The sequence below is a fragment of the Pleurodeles waltl genome, chromosome 7 (genome assembly GCF_031143425.1).
Source record: "Pleurodeles waltl isolate 20211129_DDA chromosome 7, aPleWal1.hap1.20221129, whole genome shotgun sequence".
Lineage (NCBI taxonomy): Eukaryota > Metazoa > Chordata > Amphibia > Caudata > Salamandridae > Pleurodeles > Pleurodeles waltl.
This window is the reverse complement of record NC_090446.1, coordinates 77,779,244-77,801,059: the sequence shown is the minus strand read 5'-3', so window position 1 is coordinate 77,801,059 and position 21,816 is coordinate 77,779,244. Positions and strand designations below refer to the sequence as shown.

The following is a 21,816-nucleotide window of genomic DNA, read 5'->3' as shown; positions in this document are numbered from 1 at the left end:
ACTATATCCCACTAAGTACCTCTCAGCTCTTGACCAATAGCCTCCCTTTCAACGAGCAGTGCCATGAAGTTAATACTATATTATATAGGGGGTCATTATGACCCTGGCGGAAGGCGGAGAACCGGCGGTAAGCCCGCCAACAGGCTGGCGGTCTTACTTTGTGGAATTATGACCATGGCGGTTACCGCCATGGTCATCTGCCGGTTCTCTGTTCCGCCCGCCAGGGCGGAGACGACTGCTGGGTCTCCAGCCCGGCGGCCGTCACTAGACCGCCGGCAGTATTTGGACCTGGCTTACCGCCGTGGATTTCCAGCGGTTTGAACCGCCATGAAATCCATGGCGGTAAGCACTATCAGTGCCAGGGAATTCCCTCCCTGGCACTGATATGGGTCTCCCCCCACCCCGACTCCCTCCCCTACACCCCCCACCACCCTTGCCACCCCCCAAAGGTGGCAGGGACCCCCGTCCCACCCCGACCCCCAACATCACATCACCCATACCCACACAACACGCACGCAGCCACCACCTACACACTTACACGCACACACGCCGACATACATGCCTACATCCACACACAGAGTCAGACACGCACACCCACATTCAAACATACACGCACACATCCATACAGACATACCCACAGACATACGTGCACTCATTCCCATACACACAACACCCCCGCAAGCATACACGCACTCACACACCCCCTCTACATACACGCACGCACACCCCCATGCACCCATACAACACTCAACACCCCACCACCCCCCTCACGGACGATCAACTTACCTGGTCTGACGATCTTCCGGGAGGGGACGGGATCCATGGGGGCAGCTCCGCCGACACCACACCGCCAACAGAACACCACCACGGCGAATCACAGGACGTGATTCGCTGGGCGGTGTTCTGTTGGCGTGGAGGTGGAGCAACCTCCACTTCCCCGCCTCCCACCAGTATGGCTGTTGGTGGCTCTCCGTCCGTAGAAGGACGGAGAGCTGCCAACGGTCATAATAGGCAGAGAGGCAAACCGCCAACACTGGCGGTCTTCCGCACGGCGGTCCCTCAGCGGTCTTCAAAAAAGACCGCTGAGGTCAAAATGACCCACATAGTGTCTATTGATGCATACTTCTTAATTGCATTGAGCTAATTACACATACTAATTAAAGGTTGTGTCAGTACTGGAAGTTATATCATTCATTGGTCACTTAGTGCATTTCATCATTGTGCGAACAGACAATGGGCTCAAGTCGACCACACTGCATGTCCAAGCGGCTTACCATATTCTTCCACTGAGAAGGTGGAGCTAATTGCTCCAGGACCAACCACGATGGTGTAGGTGCCCAGTGCCGGCTCTGAGGACAAAGGGAAGGACAGATCGGTGATGCCTTTTTGAGGGGTCACATTCAGCCACTGCACAATCCTGTTCCCAATGGGGTCCTTGAGAGGGGAAGAGAGAGAAAGGAAGGAAGTGAATGTGAGTTTCCACTGGGAAGCCTACATGACAAATGTGCTCTACAAATATCTCATCAAATTACCCATGAGGGATGCAAGTAACTTAGGCAGGTTGAGGCCAACACTGGAAGTCTCTCATGAAGTTACAGAGTCACAACCTCAAAGCAGCTCACAAACACACACTTCCTGGGCAGAGAATTCTGTACATGTCAGAGGCTGAGGGAGTGACTATGCCACCAATTACATGAAACCAGGAGATGGTAGCCCACGTGCCAGGTTGAAAGAATCTGCTCCTTAACTGGCCAGAGACCAAGAATACATCAAATAAACAGATACACAGAATACAAAGATACACAAGAATACACAGAACACACAGATACACAAGAATATACAGACCAAGAAAACACCAACTTGTTAGCCTGCAGCCTGTTATCTGCTGCACTCAGTGAAGCATCCTACTGACAGTTTTGTTTGTCCAGAAGAATGAAGCTTTAATTTGTAGGTCTTCGCTATAGACAGCTTTTGCTGTCTGTTTGTCAGATCTATTGTCTTTAATATCCAAATAATTGGGTAATCCAAATACAGGATCAGAAATTAAGCCAGAGGATCAAAGAAGAGGCGCATCTGGAACAACAACGCGTACCAAGATAGCTGATAAATTAAATATTTTTAGGTTGGGCCAGCGAACGAATCACAGACAGAGGAAAGGCCATATAAGAGCAAAAGAAGGAGGAAACAGAGAGGACGGTCCAAGGAAAAAGAAAGTCGAGAACACAGTGGATAATAATGCAGAACAGCAAAACATAATTCCTGATGTAAGGACAGCATTAACTAAAGAAGCCCTTAGGCGGCACATGTAAAGCGCACAAATGCCCTAGCGCACTACGTGGCACTTAAAAGAAATGCATTTTTTAAACTTGCACATGGTTACCATCGACATGGAGTTGATGGTAAGAGCATTTACTAAATGCCCATTTTGCATATAGGAAATGCTTTGTACATGTGCTTAGGAAATCGCAAATAGGAAACCCTATTTCTAGGGACTTCCTACTGGTAGAGGCCAGTAGGAAGTTATAGTTAGGACTTAGATAGTCATTCTGACTTTGGCGGTCTTTACCGAAGACCGCCGTGTAAGCGGCCGCCGAAAGACCGCCAGTGATTACGCGTCACCAACACAACACAGCCTAAAATTCACCCATAAAACAACACCGTCAGCCGAAACGACTGTGTGAAGGAGGCGTCTGCACCACCAGCACCACCACGCCAAGAACATCCCACCCACCAAATAAATATTCACAAATCTGCACCGTGGTCTCAACACAGCGATATTCCATTGGTGGTCGGAACCACTGCAGAATAAAATGCACCTCCACCAGAACCACCACATTGAACAATACCATAACCCCACACCCGATACTCATACACACACCTGACCACAGCACTACAAAACAATCCCCCACACATACCCAGAACCCTTTGCACCCAGAAACTTCGTGAGAGCGAGGCAAGAGCACACTGAAAGAAGGCACTGCACCGAGATATCACAGGCACCATCACACAACACACCCCACCCACTGCACACAAACACCACAAACCACACGCACATCCCATTACCCTAACTCACACCAACAAACAGCACACCCAGCATTCCTGCACAACACACACCCCCCACCCACACCCACAACCCATGGCACCACAAAAAAAAACAGATTCACAGACGAGGACAACGGTCAACAAATTTGTCAGAGTGGAGCCGCAACTGTTTGGAGCACAGGTCCAGCAGACATCCATTGCCTGGAAAAAGGACTTGTGGCAGAGGATAGTTGTCAGGATGAGAGCTTTGGGGAACCATCCACGCACAAGGGAGGACATTAGGAAGAGGTGGAACGACCGACCTACAGGGGTAGGTATGGCCCATGGCTTCCAGGCACCAAAACGCCATCATGAGGACTGGTGGTGGGCCCCCACCTCCTCCCCCAGAATTATCAAAGTGGGAGGAGAAGGTCTTGGCCTTCCTTCACCCAGAAGGGCTGACGGGAATACCTAGTGGACTGGACACTGGTAAGTCAACTACACAGCCCGGCGAACATGTACCCGTGCACAGCATGTTCCCCCACCACCCTCTCACCCCCTCACACCACCCAAACATGCACAAACCCACCATGGACCTAATGCTCACCCTTACATGCCACAGCTCCCTACTGACACCTAGTGCATGGATACCCCACACTGCAGCAAGTACTACAACTACCACAATGCAACACTCCCTACCCTTGCATTACTACTACAACCACTTCACATCTCAGCACTTGCACATTAAACCATGTCACTCCCCATCACCAAAAAGTATTTGGAATGCACATCAGTACATGGCAATGACAGTAGCAAGACAAATATAAAACTATTCCCCAAAATAGGACCATTGCAACATTCCACTGATGGAAACACAAGCAGTGGTCTAATAACTGTCAATGTCATTACTACCCTGCAAATCCAGTCAATGATGGCATACAGCCATGTGTATAACATCTACAATACCATCATGTGACACCATACCTCTCATTCCACAGGTTTTCCAAGTACTGCCACACAGCAGAATAGGCCAGTGACAGAAAGCCCAGACCTGGAAGCAGGTCCAATAGTGGACGAATCACCTGGATGACTAGATATGGATGACGAATCTTGCCCATCAGGCATGAGTGGGCAGTCCACCACCAACACCATCCTCATCCTGGCCACAACCGAAACAACCTCCCCTGTGGCATCCATTGCACAGCAGAGCCCACCTTCCCAAACCTGTGTCCCAAGGTCACATCAATCATCAATGTGCCCCACAGGACAGGGGCAGGAGTCAACGGTGCAAACCGAAGACAATGACAGTACTGATGTCAGTGGGAGGGGGCACTCTGCACCAGGGGCACAGGGTGCAAGAGCCAGTGGGAGGGCAATCGAGGGCCAAGGGACGAGGCAGGTACAGGGCACGCCTGGCCAGGAGGCCGTCTCCAGAGTCCTGGAAGTCTACTAGCAATCCCAGGACAAGATAGAGCAGATACTTACCACCTTACAGGACACCCAAAGGCTGCAGGGGGAATACCGCTAGGAGGCCACGCAGCAGTGGCAGGCACTCAATGCCTCCATGGTCTCCATATTAGGGGAGTTCAGGGAACTGAACAACATGCTGCGGACATCCTCCACCCAACAGCAGGCCCCATCCAGTAGTCAGTCAACACCACTGTCCTCAACATCAGCACCTGCTACTGGAATGGAGGCCCAGCAGGAGGACCCACAGACCACCAGCACCCCCACCCCTGCAGCTGAGGGACCCTCCCATAAAAGAGGTCAGCCATCCAGACATCCTGCAGGACCTGAGGCTAAGACCATACCCCCCACCAGGAAGTGATCCTTCTTCTGCACTGCCACTCTTGTGTGCCACTGTTACACCCTGTTAGCTGTCCAATACATAAGTTCCCATCATTCTGAGGCAAACAGATCCAGAACCTGTGAAACAAACAGCTGTACCACCCACTCTGATCTTCACCTAGACCATTACCCTACTTCTTTGGACTGTGATTTTAAACACTAAATAAACACTGATTATCACAAGTCATGGTGCATGTCTCTTCATTGTATAGAGTCGCAATTCAATTGAATTAGGCACAATGTTGTAAGATATGTAATCCACAGTCATACATCAACACCAGTTGAACACAAACACAGGATGACTGTCCCAGCAGCTATGATACCACATATGTAAGGGCCTGCATTGTCACTCACACACATGTGTTGGACAGGAATGATGTCACATAGGTAACATCCTTTACTGTACACCTCCCTGAGTAGTCAGGAACAGGTAGTTGCCACACAGCAGCTGACAATCCAGCATGACATGCCTACACAGCAGGACAAGACTGATCAGTCCCCATTACATTAAGCCAAACAGGCAGACTGAGGAATCAAAATCTTTAGTACAACCGAAAGGATGTTCGGTAATGGTACCTGCATTACACACATGTCATTAGTAGCAATGCATTTCCACTACCCCTCAGAGTAAATCAGCTACCTTTCAGGGTTGGAAAATAAGATGTAAGGCTGATGCACCTTGATGCATGCAAACTCTGGGTACAGACTGTCATTAACAATACATTTTCCAAGGGCAGATGACATACACATCACACATACCTGTTCATCATTGAATTTAGTGACAAATCAGGTCAGTCCTGTTGTCATGTGCCTCATCCTCGTCTGCCTCCTCCTCAGCATCAGAGTCACCGGCCCCAAACACTGCTCTAGCATCAACGTCCCCCTCCTCCAACAATGGGATGTGCCTTCTGAGGGCTAGATTATGGAGCATGCAGCATGCAACAAAGATCTTGCAGGCTTTCCCTGGTCAGTATTATAGGGCACCACCGGACACATGGAGGCAACGAAGTCTAGCTTTCAAGAGGCCGAAAGTTCTCTCAATCACTTGCCTCGTCCGGCCATGTGCCTCATTGTACCTGTTCTCCTCTCCTGTAGTTGGACGTCTAACAGGTGTCAGTAGCCAGGGGCAGGTTGGGCTATCCGGAGTTACCTGTGTGGAAAAGGGGACATGACTATAGGTAACAATGCTAGGCAGAGTGCAGACTGTGTAAGGAGGGGTACAAACGTCTGACATGGAGAGCAGTACACATGCCTATGAGTCAGGCCCTTTCTCCCTGTAGCTGTGACATCAATGCAGGGACACTGCTGTTCCTCAGGACGTAGGAATCATGTACTGATCCTGGGAATTTTGCGTTTACATGTGTTATGTACTCGTCTGCAAGACACACCACTTGTACATTGAGCGAATATGTACTCTTACCGTTTCTTTAGACCTGTTCATTGGCCCTCAGAGGTACCAAGGCGATGTGAGTCCCATCAATGGCTCCTATTACATGTGGGACATTTGATATATCGTAGAAGGCTGCTTTCACAGTGGCCAATTCTGCACGTTGGGGAAACCTGATGTACCTGTGCACATGCTTGAATAGGGCATCCAGCACATCCTGCAGCACCTTACTGAACTTGAGCTGTGACATCCCTGCAGCCAGTCCCACAGTCACCTGAAATGAACCACTCGCCAGAAAATGCAGGACTGACAACACCTGGACTGTTGGAGGGATGGCATGGGGATTTCTCAAAGGCGGCAGGAGGTCTGCCTTCAACTGGGCGACCAGTTCCCTGATGCACAAACGGTTCAGTCGATAGGTCAGGATGACGTGGCGCTCTTCCATGGTTTCAAGATCTACGAGTGGCCAGTAAACTGGTGCATTCCTCATCACTCCATTTTGGTGATTTCTAGGCAGGGGGACAAACAACAATCTGGGAACATCTCACAATGTTGAGCACCAAGTATGACATACGACAATCAATTATAATTGGTCATGTAAGTTGGATATCATGTTGTTGGAAGACACATTACTCCACACTCCATTCCCAACCAGACAATGCCACATAATCCCTGTGACAATGGATGTGTACAAGACATGTAAACATACACCTTACATGTGTTCCACCATACGGATTGTAAATCCTGACAAATGTAGTGACAAGTGTGGTGATGTCACCTGACACTCGCTAGATATGTGATTATCCACAAAGTGTAACCGAAATGAATGAATTTGTGACAATATGCAGGTGATGACGCATTGTGAACCCCGGACAGTCATGTAATATACTAAAATGGCATCCACCAGTCCTGCATGCATTGGGCAGGTGGAAATTACCTCATTCAGCCGGCGGCAGTCGTCTTGGGGGAAGGGGGTCGTAACTGCCGTGCAACTCCTCATTGGGTAACATTGACGTCTATGGGAAACTGGGACCAATGACGATTACTGCCGGCGCTGACGGTCATGACCGCTGCGGTCATAACCGCCATTTTGTATGGGCCAGCTCACTTGACTCCTGGCAGTCAGGCAAGGAAGACCTCCACTTCATGTGCTGCTGTGTCCTGATTCCTGTAGCAATGATGGCACCCACTGCAGGGGATAGGGCCCCAGCCTTCACAAGTGAGAAGCTAGAGAAACTGGTGGAAGGGGTCCTACCCCTGTATGGGCGTTTGTATGGTGCTTGGGGCAACAGGTCAGTACAAGGTCTTTTGTGCCACATTTTGGGTGGTGTTTGAGGATGAATGTGTGTGCACATTGACATGTAATAACTGATTTGGGGTTTTGCATGCACATGATGTGTGTGGTATATAATAGCAGTGTGTATGGTCTGTGTATGTTGTGTGTTGCCAAGGTTGCAGCTGTATTAGTACCATTTACAACATGTCCCCCATTTTCTGAATGTTTTACATGCAGGTCAGCACCCACCAGAAAAAAGGGTTATGGAGAGCCATCGCCAAGGAAGTGCGGACCCTGGAGGTCCATAGCCGGTGGAGCACCCACTGCAGGAAGCAGTGGGAGGACCTGAGGCGCTGGGCCCGGAAGACCGCAGAGGCCCAGCTGGGGACGGCCTCCCAGCGTGGAAGAGGTGCCAATGGCCTGCATACTGGCCGCGGCCTACCCAGAGTTGGATGGGCAGCACAGAAGCCACCAGGGGGTAAGTGTAGACTGTTAGGTGACCTCTGCATGGTTGTGTACTGCGACCCTCACTGGACTTGGGATTTACGTAGTCAGATGAGATTTAGGGAGTGTACAGTCCTGGTTGTCACAGTCCTGGTTGTCACACCAATCATGTAGGAGTGTGACACGTTAGCTATGTAAAGCCATGCGGGACAGAAGTGGTGGTACTGTGACACACATTCAACTGTAGGTATGGGTCACTCAAATGTTCTATCATGTCAGTGGCTGCATCCTCCATCTCTGTGTGTACTGTAGTAGTACAAGGTGATCATATTGGCATTGTATTTGGGTAACGACAGGTATGTTTTGTTAACATTGCAATTGCTTCAATTGCAGAATCAATGGATCTCTGTACCAAATGTACTCCACACATTCCTGTCAGTTAGTTTGTGTGCACAGTTCCTCTGAGCTCAGATTTGTTTCATCCTGTAATGGATGACGTGTGGTTGGGTATGTTCTTGGGTTGAATTGTTAGATCAGTCATTTGGCCAGTTAACAAGTATGTAGTAGTTGTCAATCAGGTGTATAGTCTGCAGGGTTGAGGTGATCGCTGTTAAGTTTGGGTATCGCTTGCATGACTCTATTGTTATTGATTGCAAAATGGTCTCTTGTTTACCCGGCAGGGGCTAATTTATGTATTGTTTGAATGTGAAATGGATGCGTGGGTTATCACCATTTCCTCCCTTTCTGTTTCTCCCACCCTCCTTCTCTCTCCACCTCTGTCTATGTGTGGATTACCATCATCTGGCGAAGGAGGAAGGGCACCAGCGAGTGGGGATGCAGCAGCCCACGGGACCCCAGAGGCTGGCACCAGCGAAGCTGAGGGGACCAGTGGGACGGAGGGCGAGGGGCGCACCATGGGGGTGACTGGAGCAACCATCATATCAGATTCAGATTCCTTCTCTGATGGTGGCTCCCTGGAGGTGGCGGACCACCCCAGCACCTTCCTTGTCCACCACCACCCTTACCAGCACTGCCCTCTTTGTAGCTCCCCACCCAGTTACCCGTGCCCACTCACCCAGGAGGGTGGGCATCTCCTTCGCCACAGGCACCTCTGCCCCTGCCCCTGCCCCTGTAATCCCTGCTGCCCTCAATGAGGAGGCTATTGACCTCCTGAGTTCCATCTCTGTGGGGCAGACAACTATTGTGAATGCCATCCATGGACTGGCATCCCAAATTCAGCAGTCCAATGCGTTCCTGGAAGGCATTCACGCTGCCTTGTCTGGCCTACAGAGATCGTTTCAGGCTCTGGCCTCCTCGTTGATGGCAGCCAGTGTCCCTTCAACTTCCGTCCCCCCTCCAGCAACCTGTTCCCAATTCACAACCCCTCTCCCTAAACCCGTCCAGGGCACACATACAGACCAGCATACACCCACTACAACAGACAAGATGCGCAAAGACAGATAGAAGCATCACAAACAAACCCACAGGCATGCACACACACCACACACATCTGCATACACAACAACAGACACTTCCCCACCACCTCCTCCCTTACAGTCACATCACTCACTCCTGCCAGTATTGCATCATCACACACTGATCTTGCTAGCATTCCTATCATACCCTCAATCACCACAACAGCAGACTCACATCCACCCCACACACCACATCCGCACTCACCACGATACCTTCTCTGCCACCTGCAGCACATCTACCTCACTTGCACACACCACCCCAACATTTACTCAGACATCTCCCATTCCCTCTCTCTGCATCTCTACCCCTCCTCCCAATGAATGCACATGTACCCACTCACCCCCCAACATTAATCCACCACAGACATGCACACATTGCACACACCAGCGTCCACGTACAGCACACCAACACGTCAGTCGAGCACTCCCTCTGCCTCCACTCCCAACATGTGACCACCCCCGTGTATCTAAGAAAGTCTTCCTTGCCGCCCTTGACCTTTTCCCTACTCCCCTCCTGCTCTGTGTTGCCCCTAGATATTGTGTCCCCCTGCCCCTCCCAGGCCCTTCCACCTCCCATTCATCGGGTGCCCCCTCTAGTGTTACCCCTGCTCCTCCACCCAGCAAAAAATCCACCCCTCCCAGAGCCAAGGTCCCCCCTCCCAAGCACAAACAGAGGTATGCCCCTTCCAAATCAAAGCCACCCCCAAGCCCCTGAGATGCCTGCCTGTCCCATTGATGCCCCTATGCCGTGGAGGCCTATTTGCTGTCAGGAGTCAAGTTGGGGACAATGTGTCCTGCATTACCGGACATTGAATTTGCCATCTGGCACATTTTGTATATAGTTTATTTTCATATTTTTTTTTTTTAAATACATCTGCCCGCATTGCTGTGCTTGGCAAGTTGAGATGCTTGTCCTGGTTTCCTTCTACATGGTGATGTGACATCTGTGTGCAACGGTGTGTGTGGTCTGTGTATGGGTTGTGTCTGTGTTATTGCCTGCGCTGGGTAGATAGGTTGTGCCATGTGCATGCTGTGATGTGTCTGACTGCTTGCTTGTGGGATTGTATGGGGTGTTGTGTGCGTCCGTGTGTGTAGTGCTGCAGGTGTGGATTTCCTTGTATGTTGTTTGTACGTGATGTGTCACCTGTGCCATTGTTTGGATGTGTGTTCACTGTTGTTGATTGTGTGTCATTGCTACGTACAGTTTATGGTGTGTGTATGTGTGGTGGTTCACAACATGCCTGTCCATGCCTGCGTTGAGATGTTTGTGGTCTAATTGTTGTTGTGTGGTTATGGGGTGTTGTGTATGGATGTGTATGACTGTGTTGGTGTGCGTTGTGCTGTATGCTTGGCACGTATCTGTTTGGCTGTGTGTGTGTATTGGGTACTTGGTTTTGACGTATTTTGTGTGTGCCTGTGTGTGTGTGGATGTGTGTGCTGTTACAGTATGTTTGTATGCATGTGTGTGTGGCCTTCGCTGTCCGTGCCAGTAATGTGTGTTATGTGTATCACTGCCATTTCCTCCACTCTGTGCTAGGCGTACTTACAGTTGTCGTCTTCGTCGTTGTCGCTGGCCCTGAAGGTGTATAGCGAGATACAGCTCTGGGAAAACAAGCAGCCAGTTTGCCATGGCAGACGCGGGCGCGTCTTTGTGCCTGGAGGTGGGTGTTTCCTTTTGTACTTTCTGTTTCCGCCAGGATTTTCATTGCGGCCACCCCGCCCCGGATATCCTGGCGGTGTGGTGACTCGGAATGTGGTGGGAGGCACATAGCCAGCCTGAAGTTGCCTACTGCCGCCGGATGCTGCTCGTCGGCAGTGGCGGTGCTGGCGGTCAGTTGTCTGTGTTGCACTGGGTTCACCACCTTACTCATTGTATGGCGGTCTGCACCGCCACCCTGGCGGCGGTCACAACACAACACGGTCAGGTTACCGCCAAACTCGGAATGACCACCTTGGTTTCTATAGGAAAAGTGTTTGCTATTTTGCCAATAACTTTGGCGCTGTTTGACAAATCTTCATGAAATTTTCAAAACTAGTTTGCCACTCACATCAGCTGCTGTCTTGAAATTTTTGGGGTGATCTGCTAAGCGGGTGCCAGGAAAAAGGGGGGGTCCCATAACATATTTTACCAATGTAATTTGCCGCAGGGATTTTGAACACAACCATACCGCTGGACGGAATTATACCAAATTTGGCAGAAAGTTATATCTTGGTCCAGAAAGAGCCCTTTTTTTGATTTGTTGTCAATCCATTCAGTAGGTGTACTGTTATTAAAGAAAACAGAAATAAAGATATCTTGGGCAGAGTCCAAGCACAGATCTCATGGTAAGCAGCTCAACCAGGAAGTGCTCACAGCCACCTTGGGACTTCGGCGGACGGAAAAGCCTATCGGCCGAAGTCCCGCCTTCAGGTCACCGCCAGTGTGGTGACCTTCCCAGGGCCCATATTACGAGTTTCCCGCTGGGTCAGCGGGTGAAAACAGAGTTTCCACCCGTTGGCCTAGTGGGAAACAGCCCATAACATTGACGCCGGCTAATAATCGAGCGGGTGACAATGTTGCTGTGGGTAAGGTGCAACATCACTCGTCAAAAAGCGCGACGGGCGCCAAGTGCATGGGCAGTGCAGGGGCCCCCATGGGGCCCCCTACACACCGTCTCCACCAGCTTTTACATGGTGGTGCAACTGCCATGTAAAAGCTGGTGGAGAGGGGGGGTCGTAATCCTCAGGGTGGCGCTGAATGCAGCGCTGCCCTGGTGGATTAGGATCGTTAGCACTGCCAGTCCCTCCAGTGGAGGGAAACTGGCGGTGCAGGTGGTCCGACCGTGGCCCAACCGCCACAGTCATAATGTGGTGGTCTGACCGCCGCCAAAGCAGTAGGACAACCACTTTGGTGGCATCAGATGGCCACCGCAAGTCTGGCGGTCCTAGGACTCAGCCGAGTTCAAGGAAAAAACATTAAGCAAAAGAGAGAGATACCCTGCCCCCCTAGGTCTAGCAGTGGGTCAAAAATATATTTTTAAATTTTTGCCCTGAATCTGTGGCAAAAATGTAAAAAAGGCCCAGCTCTCCTCATGCCGCTGCATCACTCTTGCTCCTGTCTTCTCCTTGCTTTTCCCTCGTTCTCAATGCTTTCACATTGCTTTTTCACCCATTTTCTGTGTGCCCCTCCATGCTTTTCCCTTGTTTTCACTGCTTTCTCCTTGCCTTTTCCCCCACGTTATGTGTGCTTTCTCTTCATTTTTCTCTCCTTTTCACTGCTTTCTCCTTTCCTTTTACCCTGTTTTTTGAGTGCCTTCTTCTTGCTTTTCCTTCATTTTCACTGCTTTCGCCATGTTTTTGCCCTTTTTTGAGTGCCCTCTGCTTTCTTTCCCTCGTATTTTCCTCTGTATTTTGTGTTCTTTCACCTTGCTTTTTCCCTCGTTTTTTGTGTGCCTTCTTCTTACTTTTTGCTCTTTCTCACTGCTTTCGCCTTGCTTTTTCACTCAATTTTTGTGTGCCTTCTCCTTGTTTTTCCCTCCTTCTCAGTGCTTTCTCCTTCCTTTTTCCCCTGTTTTTGTGTGCCCGCTCCCTGCTTTACCCTAGTTTTTACTGCTTTCTCCTTGCTTTCCCCCGTATTTGGTGTGCCTTCGCCTTGCTTTTCCCTCATTGTCACTGCTTTCTCCTTGATTTTTCAACAGTTTTTTGAGTGCCTTTTCCTTGCTTTTCCCTTGTTTTTACTGCTTTTTCCTTGCTTTTCTCTTTGTTTTTAGGTGCCTTCTCTTTGCTTTTCCCTAATTTTCCCTCGTTTTCAATGCTTTCTTCTTGCTTTTCCCTCATTTTTTAAGTGTGTTCTTGAAATAAATCTAACTGTACCAGCTGAAGCCTTTGTTTTTTTTTTATTAAAAAAAATATATATAGTGTGTGTGTATGTGTATGTGTATATATATATATATATATATATATATATATATATATATATATATATACACATACATATAAGGTTACAGGGGCGTTATAATGAGGTTCATGTTTACCCACACAAAATCATAGAAATTCAGCAGTTATAGTTTTACTTATAGTTATACTTATGATAAGAGACTATAACTCGCAGCCAAAAGTTACTTAATGGCACAAGTTATAGTTTTTCCAGACTATAACGTCCCTGTAATCTTTGTTTTGTTTCAATGAATTTCTATTTATTTTATACGTAACGTAATATATAATTACCATGTCAATACACGTTAATACAACCACCGCCTTAGGTCGTGCGCGGCAGGGTTATGGTGTGCGAGTAGGTGGATTTTTTTTCATTGGGTTTGGGTTCAGCGGATCCATCGCAGATTTACACTGGGGGTCGCTCCGCGGATCGGTCAAACAAAAAAAAATTGGGCATTTTTGTTTGCCCAAAGGGGGTCCCTCCATGTGATCTATGGGGTCAGGATACCGCTATCCTCACCACGTATATGTGTTTTTATTTATATTTACTCCCTGGGGTCCAGCTGAGAAACAAAATGGCAGCCACAAATTTCCTTTTAGGTTGTGGCCAGCCAATCAGGGCCTTGCTTTTGCCCCTGGATCTGTGGATTCCCTGCAAGTGTATACACATCCATAGATATGTATATTTCTTTTCCTTTAATAACTCCCACACTACTGAACAGATTTACACAAAATTACAAAAAGGGCTCTTTCTAGACCAAGGTCTAGCTTTCTGCCATATTTGGTGCAATTCCATTCAGTAGTTCGGGCTGTTGTCTTGCCTAAAAACTGCAAAATCCTCATAGACATTGCATGGGGAAAAGTGTAGTGTGGCCGCTGCTTTTTCTCAACCCCCACCTCACGAATCTGTCCGAACGTTTTCAGACAGCAGCTGAACTAACTGGTGTACCATTTTGGAACATTTTGTGCATGTTCATCAAGCGGTGCCAAAGTTATTAGCAAAACACAAAATGCTTCATCTATGGGAATCATTGGTCTTAAATAAAACTACCTCCTGGCTATCAGCAGAAGGTAAGATATATATATATATATATATATATATATATATACATACATATATATATACATATATATATACATATATATATATATATATATATACATATATATATACACACATATATATATATATGTGTGTGTGTGTATATATATATATATATATTTAAATCCAGAGGCGCTCCTTCTGGGTTTGGAGGGCCCGTGAGCCCGTGAGGGGTGGTGTGTTCACCGGCAGAGCAGACTGGTACTCAATCCAAATGCGAAACATAGAACAAACGTACACTCAGGACATCAAAGTTGTAGAAGAGTGGAAAGTTTAATCAAAAAACACAACGGGTTTCGGCCGCAGCCTTGATCTTGTGTAACTGTCCTCCAATCACAGCAGTATAAGTACGTATTCAGCGTAAACAAGAAAATGGGACTACTACATTTGAATGCAGTTGCTTGTTATAGAGTAAAATTGTTAGTACATACCTACATCTCAATCACTATGCGCAAATCATATTATGACCAAAATGTCCCACACAATTAGTATGAATAAATATTAATGAATATTGCTGTGTTCCGAGTGCATTGAAACTTATTTGTGAAGTACCACACTTGAACAACAGTATTGTGACATTGAGCACAATCCGGGTTAGAACATGTAATTGAGTTAGAAAAAGTAAAGACAGATCCTCCAGCCACTAAATTTATAAAATTGGTGACCCTTGGGCCCAGGTCAACCCCAGGGTGTTTTCTTTAAAGCACATGCTTTAAAAAACAATACAGCATATTTGCGGTAGAATTTATTTTAAAAAATGGTTTTGGCGCATCAGGCCAAGGGGGACAGGGTATCCCTACCTGCTCACTTATATGATTTGCTTAACATTTTTTTCAGAACAGGAGAATGAGTCCCAGAGTCCTAAATTGAATACCTCCACGTCTTTGCTGATGTGGTAACAGCCAACCACATCTTCTCTTAAGATCTGTAGATTCTGCAGATCTGATCCGCTGTGGTGTAAAATAGCAATATCTCTTAAACTACTGAATGGAATTACACCATATGACAAAAAGCACACTCTCTGGCCCAAGATCTAGCTTTCTGTCAAATTTGGTATAAATCGATTCAGCGGTTTTGGCCGCAGCTGTGCCTACTTTTCCTATGGATAAATGAATAGACAAAATTTAATTTGGGTCCACTCCTTTTTCTCTGCCCCATCTTTGCGGAGCACCCCGAAACTTTCCAGGACGGAGCTGACCACCTAAAACTTAAGAGGCGTTCGAATCATCATTATATTTATTTACCTTTTTCTCCGTTTGGCTTAGGAAGAGTCAGTTCCAAACAATCCAATCTACATTAAGCATTGTTGTCTGCCTGCTTGTGATTATACACAGTAAAAATATTAATCTGACTTGGATTTTCTATCATTCACTTATTTTATTTGCGAATAAATCAGTCATACATTTGAAATGTCTGAAACATTAACTGTAAAGGGTTTTTCAGCTATTGTAAGTGAAGAAGAATGTAATTTTAAAGAGCTTTTGCAAATCCACAGCCCATCTATTTTTGTACTAGTGGGTCCTCCTGAGCTAGCACTTGAGGGGAGATGATTCTATGAGTCTTGTAACGCAGCCTAAAGTCTAGTAGGGGAGTCACTACTTGCAATTATCTGCAGCCCAGGAATAGTGAGGGTGGGATTAGACAAAACTTTCCTTTAACTCAGGAACCACAAAGAGAGACTTCTGATCCGCTTAGTTGTAGCCCAGAGAGCACAACACAAGTCTGACATGTAGTCTGAAGAATGGAATGAGATAAGATTCTGCTACATACCTGTACCACGATCAGGGGATACTGAAAGGGAAACGAGAACACAGTTAATGCAAATCCAACAACAGACTTCCATCCCTATTAAATTTACCACACTAGGGCAACACACTCTTCTCCCAGTTTTAGGTTTTGAAACACAGTCTCACGTATTGGGTGTGTCTCACTTCTTGAAGTACAATTTCATGCACCGTTAAGTCTCACTTCTTGAAAAACAGTCACTTATCTTGTCTGAGCCCTATATCATGGATCAGCCTCGCTGACTGAATGTGAACCCAAGACCTCGAAGCACAGTCTCACTGCTTGAGTGTGAAACCCTGAGCATGGAGCACAATCTCACTGACTGAGTGTGAATCCCTGGCCTTGAAGCACAGTCTCACTGCTTGAGTGTGAAACCCTGAGCATGGAGCACAATCTCACTGCCTGAGTGTGAAACCCTGAGCATGGAGCACAATCTCACTGACTGAGTGTGAATCCCTGGCCTTGAAGCACAGTCTCACTGAATTAGTGTGAACCCCTGGCCTTGGAGCACAGTCTTACTGACTGAGTGTGAATTCCAAACCTTGGTGTACAGTTGGGTGATAGTCTCATTACTTGGCTCTGTCTTTGGGTGTGACTCTCGCCATTTGTAGTACAGTCTCTCTCAGTGGTTGGGAATCGCACCTCTTGTAGCACATCACTCACTGAGCATAGGCTCACTTATTTGGTAAGTCTGATAAGTTGATTTAGAGTTTGACAGACAGGTACTCCTTCAAAAATGTTATGGATATCCTGTCCACCTTACTAGAGTATAATGTACTTGTAATAAGGTGGAAGGGATAGCCGTCACTTTTGTGAAACAAAACCCATCTGCCAAAGTCTAAATCAGGCCCTAGGTTCTCTCTGTGTTACTCAGGCTTGGCAAGTTTGATTCATCTTCTTTGAATGTAATAGTAAACTGTATTAAAACGATAAATGTCAGTCAATGAAAATTGCCTGTAAGCTTCAGAATTCGTAGTCAACTGTTAATAGATGCAAAACCACACTTCCAAAGAAAGTAATGGAGGTAGGGGCTTCATTTAGAACCGTATAGGAAATAATGTTAAAATACATTAATTTAGTTCTCCTTTTTAAATATATATACATTTAATTTAATTAAAAAATTATATGTAAATAAAAAATAAATAATATTTTCTATGAAATTATTTTGATAACCTGCTTTTTAATATCAAAATAAATATTTACATTCTTTTATATAATAATTTACTGTGTATCAGTGAATATAAACATTTTATTTTAAATGGTTATTTTTAAATAAATGTTTAACAAATAATTAATAATATATTTAATTTAAAACTAAGTGTAGTAGCATGTTTTATGTTGTTCTACATTTAAAATAAATCTATAAAAATATTTGTCATTAATAAAAACATAAATACAATATATTTTTTTTTAAATTAGGTTTAATAAGCTTGTTGAAAATTCCCCGTATTTGAACATGAAGATATCTCTACTTCTGTGGGGGAGACTTCCCCTTATCTCCGCCTTCATGTGAAGAGTTACTAATAGTAACTTTGCAAATGGAAATTAGGCTCCAACCCTGAATTCAGAGTAACTTTACACTCGGAAATGGTGAATAGCCAAAAGTAGCAAAATTACTACAGAGTGAAAGAAAAAATGTACATATAAATTTACTCATTTGTAAATCAACCTTTCTCAGTAGGCTCCAAGGTATATAAATGTATGTCTTGAGAATATACTGAAAATCTGTCTAGGCACTGACTGATCTTTGTGGACCTGCATTGATGCCTTTAACCTGGTCTACAAACTTCTGTGAGCAGAAAAAAGGTGGCACCCCAAACTGTTGCTATGTGAGGTCCCCCTGTCCACCATTTGAACCAAAATAATGAGGTGGTAAAAGATACTTACAGTAAACAATGAGATAATGATTCATCATGATCTACATGGCAGCATCTAGCTCATCAAACACTTACTTTCTCTGCCTTGACAAAACCTAGACATGTTAGCATTAGATAAGGAATGAAGTTCAGGGTGGGACTGCAAAAGAAAGGCAACCCGTCTCACGATGATCTTCAGTGGAAATAAGAATTAGATTTAGACCTGTAGCTGGATGATTGCTCAGAGCCTTTTGTGATCTTTTTAACCATGTAAGGAATCAATCTTTTTCTCTGCTCTTACCTGTAATTGAAAGAAAAGAGCAGTTCACAAGCTCTTTGGGTACAAGAGCCAGCATTACAATAATCTTTTTAAAGTAGAACATTGAAATGAATTTCCTGAGCATGAAGAACTGGGACATTGAGGGAATCGGCTACAATGGTCAACTACTCCTCAGTGATCGTGGAAAATTTAGATTTCGATGACTTGTCTGACATATCATCAGATCTTATTTGGCTCTCAAAGCTACTAGATATGTTAATCCATCTCCTCTTTGCAACACAAAAGTGATTTATTTTTAAACCCCTTCATGATATTAAAGATAGGGGGAGCTAGGTGGCTCAAACAATTTGAGGACTTTTGAAATGTCCGCGGTTCCCTTATTAGAGCATTTTAAGAATGAACAAAAATCAATCCAACACCTTATACACTGAACCCTCTTTCCTTCCTTCTTTCCACCTTCTTTCTTTCATCTTTCCTTTCTCCTTTACATTCTTTCATCCTTTTTTACAGTTCCTTTTTTCTTTCTTTCGGTCTTTTTTCTTTTTTGTCTTCTTCCCCCTTTATTTCTTTATTTTCTTTTCTTTATTTTTGACCTTCTTTCTTTCCTTCTTTTTTCTTATCTTTTTCAATCTTTCATACATTTTCCTCTTTCTGTCCCTTTTGCTTGCCTTGATTCTTTCTAGCCTACTTTCTTTTTTCTTTGCCTCACTCCTTTTTGCATTCTTTCTTTTTTCTTTCCGTCATTACTTTTTTCTTTTTTACCTTCATTTATTTTTTCTTTCCTTCTTTCCTTTTCTTTTTGCATCTTCATTTCTTGCCTTCTTAATGTGTTTCCCTTTCTTTCCTTCTTTTTCCTTCTTTCATTCTTACTTTCTTTTTTTCTTCTTTCATTAATTCTTTATTTTTATGTTCTTTGCTTGTTTTTATCCTTTTTCTGCATTCTTTTTTCTATGCATTATTTTGCCTTCTTTTTCCTTCATTCCTTCTATTTTGCCATCTTTCTTTCATTCTTTCCTTATTTATTTTCCTTCTTTCTTTCGTGCCTTCTTTGCTTTTTTCTTTCCTTATTTCTTCAATTCTTACTTTCTTCTTGCTTTCTATCTTCCTTTCTTCCACCTTCTCCTTTCTTTCTTTCTTTCTTTCTTTCTTTCTTACTTTCTTTCTTTCTTTCTTTCTTTCTTTTTTCCCTCTTTCTTTCCTTCTTTTTGCCTTCTTTCTTTCTTTCCTTCACCCCTCCTTTTGTCCATTTTGCTTTCCTTCCTTCCCTTTTACCTCCCTCCCTTCTTTCTTTTTTGCATTAATTCCTTCCGTTTTGCACTTCTTCCTTTCTTTCGCGTCTCCATGCCTTTCTTTTTTGTCTGCCTTTCTTCCTTTTTTCCTGCCCTTTGACAAGGAATACACCCACACACAAGGTAGTTCCCTTCTGTCCCGGTGTACCATGGTAATGTGTACCTTTTTGAGACCATAGAATTCTAGGACTTCACAAGTTGAAATAAGATTACAAGTCCAAGCATTCTAAAAAAATGATAGGACTGACTAGTCAAGCTTGCGCTTGGGAAACTTGGCAGCTGTGGGTTATGTTTTGATGCCATTCTGTAGCATTATGTGTTATGCCATCTTATAGTATGGCATCTACAGCCATGCTCTGTATTGCCTGTTGGGTTGTCATGTTGTATGTTATATCAGTCTCATTAACATAGCACAGAACTCTACAGTGAAATCAAGCACTTTGCAGGCTTCATCAGTAGCCCATGAGCACATCTGCGAGGTTCTCACCTTGTCATTCTGAGGGATGAAGTCATCATTCAGTGTCACCACCCGAAAGTTCACTGCAGTTTGGAGAGAGGAGAGGGAAGAGTTAGACCTCACTGCAGAGGGACACGACATGTGCAATGTACTTTGTTTATTGGTGGTCATGAGCTATTGCTTTTCAGACGGGGGGCTATTGTTTAGCATCTGCATTATTTGCGTGGACAGCTTAGTGCCTGTGGCCAGTCGAACTCTGGCCTCTCCCTGTGGCCTTGTGGAGAAAGGGACTCGGCCATGTTTTTGGAGGGTTCTACACTAAACTTTCATTAATTTGCTTTCCTACAGTGCCACAAGGCCAATTCTACAAGGCTCAGACAAAATAGGAACATGTGAGGCCCCTTTAATATGCATAAGAATTAATCTCACAGGAGTCCTAATAAAATGCATACATGCATACATATATTTTAAATCTCTATAAAGTGGAAATAAATTAAATAAATTAAACCTTGTTATAGCTCTTTTGAATGGGAAGAATGAAAATGATACCCTAACCGGACACCCTGGCACTAATGGATTTCCAAAGGAGAGGTGCAGACTTTACTAATGTGGAGAAAGGACAGTTCTAAGGGTTTTTCCAAAAGATCGCATCTATACCGCAGCTTAAGAGGGAGAGAGTTCCAGTCCTGCACAGCTAGAAAGGAGAAGGATCTGCCTCTAATCAGGGCCATCCAGATTTTAGGTTGGCACAGGAGTTTGGCTGACACAAAGTATAGGATTCGGGAGTGAATGTAAGGAGTGCTGTAGAAAGAGAGAACCTTTTTAGTGAAGTGCACAATGACAAATGGAAGAAGCATAGTGATGCAGCAGTCTCAGATGTGGAGCCTGGCACTGTTCTCAATGACTTGAAGGGTACCAAATGCAAAAAGGTGGGAAGCCCAAGTAGAATGGGTAATTGCATAAACTAGTGAGAAGTTAATTGACTGTACAACAGCCTCACAGTACTGAGAGGGGAGATAAGGGATGATATTGTGTTGCTTATAGATGTAATAAAAGCAAGTGGATGAAATATGGTTAACCTGTTGTGAAAAAAGAGACTATGCCGGAAAATGAATCCAAGATGTTTTTGCTGACTCCGCCAATGTAGGTCATTGACCCGGCTCCACCAGCCACCACAGAGAACACCTCATGGTTTGAGATTCTTTAAAAATGAGGACCCTTGATTGGTCACTGTAAGAATTTAATGAATTTGTCTTCATTCAGAAATCAACTGCTATTGTGCAAGTTCAAACATATTCTTGGGCATAGACCAATTTTTTCCAGAGTTTTAGTGCGTAACAGAAATAGGTAGTGAGCGGATTGTTTCGGATTTCCCAAATATAGAGGTAAGCCACACAAGGGGAATGCCTTAAATTTCAGGTTGTACTTGTTGATTTATAAGAACTGGCTGGGAAAGAGAGTCAAATGTGGCACTGAGGTTTAGTAATATTAAGACAGCGCTAACTCCTTGATCAAGCCACAAACATCTGGCACAGCAAGAAAAGTGACTTCAAAGTCCTAAATATGTCAGAAGCCTCCTGGCACGTTGTCAATGAGTAAATTACTTTTTATCAGAGAGACTTGGAATTTGAATTCTTCTTTCTAGGATTTCCAAGAAACGGGCAACAAAAAGATGTCCGAA

The 21,816-nt window shown here is 45.2% G+C and overlaps 1 protein-coding gene across 2 annotated transcripts in view; it reads right to left on the bottom strand.

Annotated features, from left to right (window-relative positions):
- The window catches only part of LOC138303678 (alpha-2-macroglobulin-like protein 1), a 400,879-nt gene that overhangs the window by 356,263 nt on the left and 22,800 nt on the right, over window positions 1-21,816 (bottom strand). For both annotated transcript variants that reach the window (XM_069243004.1, XM_069243005.1), the window contains exons 4-6: window positions 20,166-20,218; window positions 16,239-16,259; window positions 1,275-1,434 (exon numbers count right to left, since the gene is read on the bottom strand). In XM_069243004.1, the coding sequence (XP_069099105.1) occupies window positions 1,275-1,434; window positions 16,239-16,259; window positions 20,166-20,218 (234 nt within the window). The remainder of the gene's footprint in view (window positions 1-1,274; window positions 1,435-16,238; window positions 16,260-20,165; window positions 20,219-21,816) is intronic.